This window comes from Panthera uncia, unplaced genomic scaffold, assembly GCF_023721935.1.
Source record: "Panthera uncia isolate 11264 unplaced genomic scaffold, Puncia_PCG_1.0 HiC_scaffold_592, whole genome shotgun sequence".
NCBI classification, from domain to species: Eukaryota; Metazoa; Chordata; class Mammalia; order Carnivora; family Felidae; genus Panthera; species Panthera uncia.
The window spans coordinates 12,534-23,194 of record NW_026059751.1 but is presented as its reverse complement, the minus strand read 5'-3'; the positions used below and the strand labels follow the sequence as shown (position 1 = coordinate 23,194).

At 36.8% G+C, this 10,661-nt stretch overlaps 1 protein-coding gene across 1 annotated transcript; it reads right to left on the bottom strand.

The window, feature by feature from the left end:
* Positions 1-939, bottom strand: LOC125918245 (olfactory receptor 4P4-like). Its single transcript, XM_049624266.1, has one exon. It carries the CDS (start codon positions 937-939, stop codon positions 1-3), a length of 939 nt encoding a protein of 312 aa, XP_049480223.1.
* Between the last annotated feature and the right edge of the window lie 9,722 nt (positions 940-10,661).

The following is a 10,661-nucleotide window of genomic DNA, read 5'->3' as shown; positions in this document are numbered from 1 at the left end:
TCAGATGATTTGCCTTCCAATAAAACATAGTTTCTGGCACCACACTTTTCTCAAGGCAGTCTTCATCTCCACGTTTCTGAATGTGTAAATGAGAGGGTTAAACATGGGGGCAATGATGGTGTAGAAGAGAGCAAACACTTTGTCTGCCGGGAAAGTTGTGGTTGGTCTAATGTAAATGAAGAGAACAGGCACAAAGAACAGAACAACAACTGTGATGTGGGAACTACAAGTGGAAAGTGCTTTGGTGCGGCTCTCTGCAGGGTAAGCCCTGATGGTGTATAAAATCAACAAGTAAGACAGCACCAAGACCACAAAGGTCACCAAGCCCATCATGCCTGAGTTGGCAACCACTAGGATCCCAACTCGGTAGGTGTCTGTGCAGGCCAGTTTCAGCAAAGGATACACATCACAGAAGTAGTGATCTATTTCATTGGGGCCACAGAAAGGTAAATTGATGGTAAGGAGACACTGGAAAAAAGAATGCAGAAATGCCCCGGTACAGCTAGCAGTGACTATGGTATAACACCTCTGCCTATTCATGATGATGGTATAGTGCAGGGGCTTGCAGATGGCCACGTAGCGGTCATAGGCCATTGCTGTGAGGATAAAGATTTCAATCCCCCCAAAGAAATGCATGGTAAAAAGCTGTGCCATACAGCTAGTATAAGAAATCATGTTACTTTCTGCCAGCAAGTCGGTGACTAGCTTGGGTGTCACTGTTGAGGTATAACACAGATCTGAGAGCGCAAGGTTATTAAGGAAGAAATACATGGGTTGGTCAATTAGCTGGCTGCATGTGATAGAAATCATTATGAGCAAGTTTCCCATCCAAATAGCTACAAAACAAAATAAGAATAGTAGAAAGCACAAGTTTTTAATTTTCTTGTTCTGGGAAAGTCCCAACAGAACAAATTCAGTGACGTTGTTCATATTTTCCATGGTCTAATGCAGTTAAGTCTCAACAGGTTTTCCTGAAAAAAAGAAAAATGACAAGTCCTCATGGGAAATATTGACTGAGCATGGTGTGGATTCGAATGAGTGTTGTGAAAATAAATTCATTTATCTCATCAGCTTCCTATAGTACATTTTAAAGTACTTCTAAGCTTTTATGAATACGCTTAACATATAATTTAACAGATCAGGTTACTTTGTAGAGTGAAAAGGAATAATATTAATGGTCATACTCGCTCATGTCATAAACAAAGATACACAGACATCTTGTGTAGAAGATGCAAAAGGTGAACTTAGAGGGGATGCATTTCTTTTCCTGGAGTAACTCATCTGCTTGATGGCTTGAAATAGCCAGGCTGGAATCCAAGCAAGTGAGGTGAATTACACAATTGTAAGATAGAATCCTGTCTTTATTTAAAATTCCGGGTTTTTTTTTTTTTTTTGGAAGGGGGTGGGGGGTTGAATCACTAAATTCTATACCTGAAATTAATATTACGTGTATGTTAGCCAGCTGGAATTCCTTAAAACAAACTTGGAAAAATAAATAAATAGAATTCTGGGTTTTTTTTTTATGGTGGAATTTGCATTTTTTAAATACTGCATAAAAATCTTACTATCTTCATTATTGAGCTGTTTGCACACAAGATGAGTAACTCATTTGTCTCACTCTAAGTCCTGACTCTGGGTTGGAACCATTTAATATTTATCAACAGTATAGCCAGCAATAAAGAAAATATGATACCAGCTGAGGAGCAAGTGGCTGTGACATGTCTTTTGACAGAAATAGATGAAAAGAAAAGAATTAAATACTTAATATTGAGAGACACACGCTATGCTAGAGCAATTCAAACAGGCATGAATGGCACTTGCTAGACACATACTGGACTTCAATCATTATTTTTTTTTAATAAATGAAAGATTGCATAAATAAATCATGATTTCACCATTTTTCTTATATTTTTAAGGTGACTGAATTATTTTTTGTAGGAATAATGACGATTCCATAAAAAGTGCATCCCCAGGACCATTTTTCAGGCTATTACATATATTCTCAGTATTCCTGTAATCAGAAAATATATATAGAAGATATTTTTAAAATAGCTTTAATTTAAATAGTGAATATGCGGGGCGCCTGGGTGGCTCAGTCGGTTAACCGTCCAGACTTCGGCTCAGGTCACGATCTCGCGGTATGTGAGTTCGAGCCCCATGTCGGGCTCTGTGCTGACTGCTCAGAGCCTGGAGCCTGTTTCGGATTCTGTGTCTCCCTCTCTCTCTCTGACCCTGCCCCGTTCATGCTCTGTCTCTCTCTGTCTCAAAAATAAAAACGTTAAAAAAAATTTGTAAACAAAAAAAATAAATAAATAGTGAATATGCTTATTTTCTTTTTTTTAATTCTTTTAAATGTTTATTTACAGAGCATGAGTGGGGGAGGGGAAGAGAGAGAGGGAGACACAGAATCCCAAGCAGGCTCAATGCTCTGAGCTGTCAACACAGAGCCGGATGTGGGGCTGGAACCCATGATCTGTGAGATTACAACCCGAGCTGAAGTTGGACGCTTAACTGACCGAGCCACCCAGATGCCCCTTTTTTGTTTTCTTGTTTTCTTTTGTTTATTTTCAATGAATTTGCCAACGTGCCTCTGTAGTTAAAGCTTACCATTAGTCCTTTCCAAGAATCTAAGCTCATTTTTAATACTTTTCTTCATACAGCCTTGAAGAAAAACATGATTTTCATAAGAAAAAAAATATGAGTAGAAAAATTTCATTAATTAACAAGCAAGATAGTTTGAAACACTGTCTTTCTGTCTCTGTTGCTCTTTCACGTTAACTCAATCTCAAACTGGCAAACTGGGCAAATAATTCAATGACTTACTGGTTCCCTTGTTTACCCCAGTCGAACATTTCTTTGAGACAGTTCTCCAACGCATCATCAGATACCCAAAGAATTCATAAGCGTGCTGTTTAAATTAGAACTTACATTTCCGGGGCACCTGGGGGGCTCAGTCGGTTAAGCGTCCGACTTCGGCTCAGGTCACGATCTCGCGGGTTCGTGAGTTTGAGCCCCGCGTGGGGCTCTGTACTGACAGCTCAGGGCCTGGAACCTGCTTCAGATCCTGGGTCTCCCTCTCTCTCTACACCTCCCTCTCTCACACTCTGTCTGTCTCTCTCCTTCAAAAATAAACATTAAAAAAAATTTAAAATAAAAGAACTTACATTTCCAACACCTTCATATTATTTACAATGCCTCCCTTGTTAATATTAAAGTCGCTGAATTTTAGATTTACAACATCCCGATTTCAGGCTTATGTGGCTTAGAGAGAGAACCTTGTATAAGGAGCCGAAGGATTCATTTGGCGCAAACACATAGCACAAGCTATGACCGTAGCTGGGTTTCTTCACTTCCTCCCGGTTCCTCCTTTCTCTCATCTGTTAATTGAAATAGAACTTTCATAAAGTAATCACATAAAATAAAAAAGTCAAAGAAAAGACACTGCCCTTCTCTATACTACATGGAGTTTTTCAAAGTTTCAAATCAATTGCACGAAGTAAGGGTTTCAAGATGGTGCATAGGAAAAGAGAGATGAATACTTTATTTCTTTATGTGACAAATATTTTTTGAGTTCCTACCATGTAGGGTAATGGACTTTAGGAGTAGATGTGGAAGGTCCTGGCCCTCATGGTGATGTCGTGTAGAAAAGGAAAATAAATTTCAGGAAGAACATGGAACTCAGCCATTTAAATTTAGCTTTAAATATGGAAACATTACATAAATATTCTCTACTTTTACAAATATGTGCATAATAAATATATGAAATACAAATAAAAAATGAAAACTGGCCCTTCCTAATTGATTCAGTCACGTCATCTTCTTCAATTCTGCAAAAAATTCTATCAAAATCCTGGAGGGTACAACCTACCTGCTTTTGTAGGAAGCATTAGCCTCAACAGACTTATCTCAAATAGGAGCAAGGATATTTTAATCCCAATTTTACATATAGTCAAAGAGCTAGTGTAGGGGCTGAGATACATTTTTTTTAATTTAAACTTGCTTTGCTTTACTAATTTATAGGCCATAAAATCCAACCCTTACCTAGACTCTTTTTCTCTTATCTTAAAATGTAAGAACTATACCAATGTTTTTTAAAGAACTCAAGTTTCTGTCACTAATTGATTCCTTGATTTTGGAGAAAAAAAAGAACGTATCCTTTTTTTAAAGGATGTAGGGGGTAACAGACTGTGTTTCCTGTCCTTTTTTGCAACTAATAGATACTTTAAGGCACTTGTTGGAGGATATATTTCAGGTTCCCCCTGTCCTTAGTCTTCTCTCCTCTGATAGCAAAGGGTCCTATAACAGCACCCAGGCTAGTCACCTTGTGTGACAGAGATATTCCACCTCTATTTTAATAACTCTTTGTCTCTTTTTAGTTTATTCAATATACCATGCTAAATTAATCTCTAAAATTATGGTTTTCTATGTCATACCCACACTTAAAAACCACTCTTTTGCAAATATTTTACCCCTATATTTATTACTGCATTATTTATAATAGCCAAATTATGGAAGTAACTCAAGTGCCCAACAGTAAATGAATGGATAAAGATGTGATTTTACACACACACACACACACACACACACACGTGTGTGTGTGTGTGTGTGTGTGTGTGTGTGCAATGGAATATTACTCAGCCATAAAAAGGAATGTAATCTTGCCATTTGCAACAACATAGAAGGACATAGAATATATAATGTTAAGTGAAATAAGTCAGTCAGAGAAAGGCAAATACCATATGATTTCACTCATCTGTGGAATTTAAGAAACCAAACAAATGAACAAAGAAAAAAGAGACAAAAAAAAAAACAAAAAAAAAAAAACAGAAACCTCAGAATTTTAAACACAGTGAACAAACTGGTGGTGGCCAGAGGAGAGATGGGTGGGGAGATGGGCGAAATGGGCAAAGGGGATTATTTTGATGAGCACTGAAAAATGTATACAACTGCTGGGTCTTTAAACCTGTGGAAATCTTTACCTCATTAAGCCTCCCTGAAATACTTCCATTTATCTCATTATTAAAATTTAAATTTGAACATCCAGGAAATTAATTTTCATTACATTGATTCAAGGCAGTTCATCAGACAGGCAATGACAGTGCCTTGTATTCTTCTTACCCTTGATAATTTAATACTACACTCAGTGGATTCATTTTGGATTTACACAAAACCAGGCTAGAGATCTGGCCATATGGTCTGGAGTAAGGTAATTAACTCGTCTGGCAGTTTTTCCTTCTTTAACATGGGCATTCCTAACATCAATGTTCCATAATTGTGTAGGTTGAATAATCAGGTACAAAGTATGCAACAGGCATTAATTTTTTTCTCTTTCACATTTTTTTCCCTCAAATCATTATGTATGGATTAGGTACCCAATATATAATGGGGAAAAATAAACAAAAGTACACTAAAATGTTAATAGATAAAAATGTAAGCTATTACAATTTATATCAAAGAGATTGCTATTATTAGTAGAGTCCTTCGCAGACGTAAAAGAGAAATAATGACAATATCTAATATTATTTAGTGCTTACCATACTTTACAGGTAGTTCTAAATCTTCCACTTGTATTAATCGTTGATCCTAAGAGGCCCAGTGACCCTTTCATTATCTCTCTTTTGCCAAAAGGAAACCAAGCCTCTTTAAATTTTGGATAAAATATTGATAGCTTCTGAAGACTAATTTTAAGAATATTTTGATTTTTAAAATAAATGATTTTGGATACTGATAATTTGGCTGTCAAGCTCAAATTATTCTTAGAATTATTCCAGGGGCATATTACCTTTTTGGTTATTTCTTTCTGTAACCAAGTTGCCTCACTCAAGAAATCAAGGTTGAGCTAACTTTTTGACAACAACTCCAAAGTTTTCTCAGGGATATAGTCACAATCATTCACTGAATTCAGTACTAATGTGACAGAAAGTTGCTATAGAAAATATTTACAAAACTTGAAGAGGGAAATGAGCCTATAAAATCAGCATACTTGTAGATAAAAATTTAATTTATGCTGTATATATAAGCTTTGTAAAATTTGAAAGTCATGTTTCTTTTTAATTATAAAGTGGTTGGAATTTTACTTACCAGGCGATTATCTCATTGGACAAATTTCTTTATCTCTGAGAAAAAGGCGGCATTTGGTGCTTTCAACACGATCAAAATAAATGCTTAATTTTGCTGCTGAAGATTAATGAATTTCATCACACCAGCAGCCCGTGTAAGTCCTGGTTCTGGGACTTCCCTATTTCCCTTATAAAGAGAATCATTTTCTCCTGATTTTTGAAACTAAAAGGAAATAAAATCATCATTGGCATTTATGTTGAAAAATGCTCTTGTGTGTTTTCTACTCAAAAGGTGCCTCTTCATTGGTTTCAGCATTGGACATGTATATATAATGCTGTTTAATTTCCAAGTGTTATTTAAACTAGATTACCTGGGAGATTACAGCCCCAGACTTGCCTCTCATTTTTTTATGGGGTAAGACATTTCCCAAAAGAAAAGTTGGCCAATGGACAGCTGAAAATGGCTTAATTCCTTTTCAGTACTTAAAAAAATAGTTATGCCATGGTTAAGAACTTTTTATACCCTGAGGAATTTGAGCACAAACCAAGAATTCACCTCTATCCAATATTGATAGACAATAAATTATGTGCTTTTTTTGAAACACGTTCTGAGGAAACAGTAGGGAATAATGTAACGTCTTTACAGAGGTTGAACTAGAAAATGCAGAAGAAGCCTAAGGCCAGGATTTGAAGTCTGCCTTAGTGCAGAAGAAATTGATGGAACAGTGGGTGGCAAGGTTCTTGTGTCCTACTGAACATCCCAATGGCCCTACTTCTTCCTCTAGCCTCCGCTATGGCAACCAGTTTCCACATATTTAACTCTGAGAGCAGGCGTAACTTTATAGTACTTTCTCCTACAAATACCACAATGAGGATTTGTGCTAAATAAAACTTAGAAAATGTTCCTCTAAAATAAAAAAATATGTTTTTGTAATCCAGGAAATCAATTAAAAAGGTATATACAATGGAAAGCATGGTCAAAATAGCTAGAAAATGGTGCATAACGAAGTGAAGCTTGAGCTACAGGTCATAGTACCGTCGACACCTGCACAACATGGGCTTGAACTATGTGAATTCATTTATATGCGGATTTTTTTTCAATAAATATATTACAATACTATAAGTGTATTTTCTCTTCCTTAGGATTTCCCTAATAACTAGCTGACTTTATTATAATAATATAGTATATGACATATGTAACATGTATAACATACAAAATTATGTGCTAATTGACTGTTCCTGTTATTGGTAAGGCTTCGAGGCAACAGTAGGCTATTAGTAGTTAAGTTTGATAGGGGTTAAGGAAGACCTTCTTAGTTGGCAAAAGCTTAGCCAGTTCATCTTGTTGTCTACTTTGTACAGACCAAGAGATAACCAGAGGCATAGATCTGTTCCAATTCATGGCAGTCGTTAATGGTTTTACTGGTGTTTAGAGATTTAGAAAGCATGAGTAGAAGATGTGGATATATGAATGGACAAAATGTGAGTCATACACGTCGGTGTCTACTGCAGAGGAACTTCTCAATGATGGTAGACAAGATTATATGTTTCATGGATCTCAGCCATCCTCTATTCCCAGCTACAAGTTCAAACTCTTTGGTCTAGGTCTAAAGTGGCCATTGTGGCCTAGAAAGCATCCCTACGAATGCTATTGCTAGGGATGAACAATATGAAATTTACCTCATGAAGGTTCATCTGGCTTCTGTGACTACTTTGTAGTTACGACTATGTAAGACAACCCCAAATTTTGTGGTGTAAAATGACCAATTTATTATGCACTTGGACTCTATGGATCAGGAATTTAGACGTAGTGAGGATGGCTTGGCTATGCTCCATGATGTCTTGGGTCTCAGATGACAAAACTCAAAGGTGAGGGGTGCTCACTAGCTAGCAGCTGAAGTCATCTGGGGCCATCTTGACTTACATGTCTGGCAGTACTGAGCCCAGACACCAGATGAGCTGCTGGCCGTAAAATTCCTCATATGGTCTCTCCATATGGACTAATTAGGAAATACTGCTGTGGCCATCTTTAGAAGTTACTGTCTGTCACACCAACATTGAGTGCTCAACATGTACATTCTTCAGGGAGACTACTCAGTTACTCAGTCTTGTCGTAGCAAGTGGATTACACTGAAAACCTTCCAACATGGAAGAAACAGAATTTGTGTTCACATAAATAGACACTTATTCTGGATATGGATTCGTCTTTCTTGCTTATAATGCTTGTACAAGCAGCACAATGCATCGACTTATGGAATGTCTTATTCACCACCACGTTATTTCACTTAGGATTGATTCTGATCAAGTAATTTATTTCAGAGTAAAAGGAGCATGGTAGGGGCACCTGAGTGGCTCGGTTGGTTAAGCATCTGACTTTGGCTCAGGTCACGATCTCACAGTCCACGAGTTCAAGCCCCATGTTGGGCTCTGTGCTGACAGCTCAGACCCTGAAGCCTGCTTCAAATTCTGTGTCTCCCTCTCTCTCTGCCCCTCCCCAGTGCGCTCTCTCTCTCTCAAAATAATAAAAATAAGCATTACAAAAATTAAAAAAGAAGCATGGTAGTGGACATATACACAGGAATTCACTGATCCTACTACATACCCTGTTATAGACTGAACTGTGGTTTTGAAAATTCATATGTTGAATCCAAGTAACTCAGAATGTGATTATTTAGAGATAAGGCCTTTAAGGAGGCAATTAAGTTACAATGAGGCCTTTAGGGTGGGCCTTAATCCAATATTACAGGTATCCTTATAAGAGAAAATTTGGACACCCAGAAAAAGTACCAGGAATATCTGTGCACAGAGAGAAGACCATGTGAGGCCACACAGAGAAGGCAGTCATCTACAAGCCAAGGACACAGATCTTTGGAGATACTCAACCTGCCAGCACTTTGACCTTGGACTTCCAGACTCCAGAACTGCCCAAAAATATATTTTTGTTTAAGTCACACAGTCTGTGGCATTTTGCTATGGTAGCCCTAGCAAACAATTCATAACCCATTTCTCTTAAGTAACTGATTAGAAGCAGTGAGTAAGTGGCTTACTGAACAGTGTCAATTCAGAAACAGCACGCTGAAAAGCTGGAGTTCTATATTTAAGGATGTGTTAACCAATATATGATTTTATTTAATCCATAGTCATGATAAAAACAGTTATAGAATTTTATGGAATAAAAGAATGTGTATGCAAGGACCTCCTTTATTATTATACTAAAATCATTATAGAATTTTTTTGCTCCCTGTACCAGCATTTTTCAACTCAGCATGTTTATAGGTTTTACTTATAGAGGTTATGCTTTCATCAGGGAACACAACAATTATTTTATTGAAGTGGAAAGTGAAGTTGTCACTTGGACATTTTGGGCTCCTCCTGCCTCTACGAAACCAAAAGACAAAAAGGGGCTGGCGCGATTGGTATTGATGATAAGGTCCGATTTGTTTGTTTGACACAATGGTGCATGGATGACCAATATCTGGAACCCAGGGCATCTCTTAAAAGTTCCATAGGTAATAGTAAAAATTAATTTAAAAAAATAAAAAGAAAAACGACAAGATCATTAAAGACACAGAATATCAGGAATGATGATTTGGTTCACATTAGTAGACAAAGAACCCCAATAATAAAGGTCAACCTGAAATTAAGGGAAAGAATGAATAGAAAGGACAAGAAATAAAGGTATAAAAGTTAACTAGAATCTCATTGCCAGTTATCATGAGTTATCTCATGACAGTTGAAGCAATGTAGCAATGTACTAATTTTACAATCTGTTCTTAGTGTTACAGATTTTCTAGGGAGGATTATAACCTGACCTAGAAAGGAAACTAACATTGGAATTAACTTCGTCCAGAATGTTGAGGATGTTCTGTTTCCTTTTTGGAAGGAAGAGAGTGAGACTACCTTAGCAGCAGCATCTTGTTCATTGAAAATATAAATATAAGCTCCTTTCATAAAGTTCAAATACCATACAAAAGAGTGTTTATGAGCTCTGTACAGCTCATGTACCTATTTCCCTATATACCTACTTTTATGCTCTCCTCTGAGATGCCAGGAGTAAAATCTACCTATAGTTCTTATCTACCAGGAGACTTATTAGTTTCTGTCAATAGGAGTACACGTTAGTGACAGTGGAAGTCCCGAGGAGGGAAGAAAAGGCTTCGTTACACGTTCACAATAAATTATCATATTAAGGAGAACTTGGGACAGGTATTTGAGGAGAATGGAGGAAGAATGAATTGAAAAACATAAATGAAAACTGTCCAATCATCAATAATACTGTATTCATTTCGTATGGTGACAGATGGTAATTAGACTTACTCTGGGGATCATTTCAAAATGTATAAAAACATTGAATCACTGTGATGTACACCTGAAATGAATAGGATACTGTATACCAATAATACATAAATTAAAAAAAGAAAAAACATCTTAAAAAATAATAAAATTGTCCAATCAGGAGAAGTCTTGAAAATGCTAAAGTTTCTGAACTCCAACCTGAGGCTGGCTTTGCAATCACTATATACTCTCTGTATGTCATTTCTTATTAATTCTAGGGTCAGGATGGAGCTCTAACGTGAAATTCTAGAACGCTTTGCATAGAAG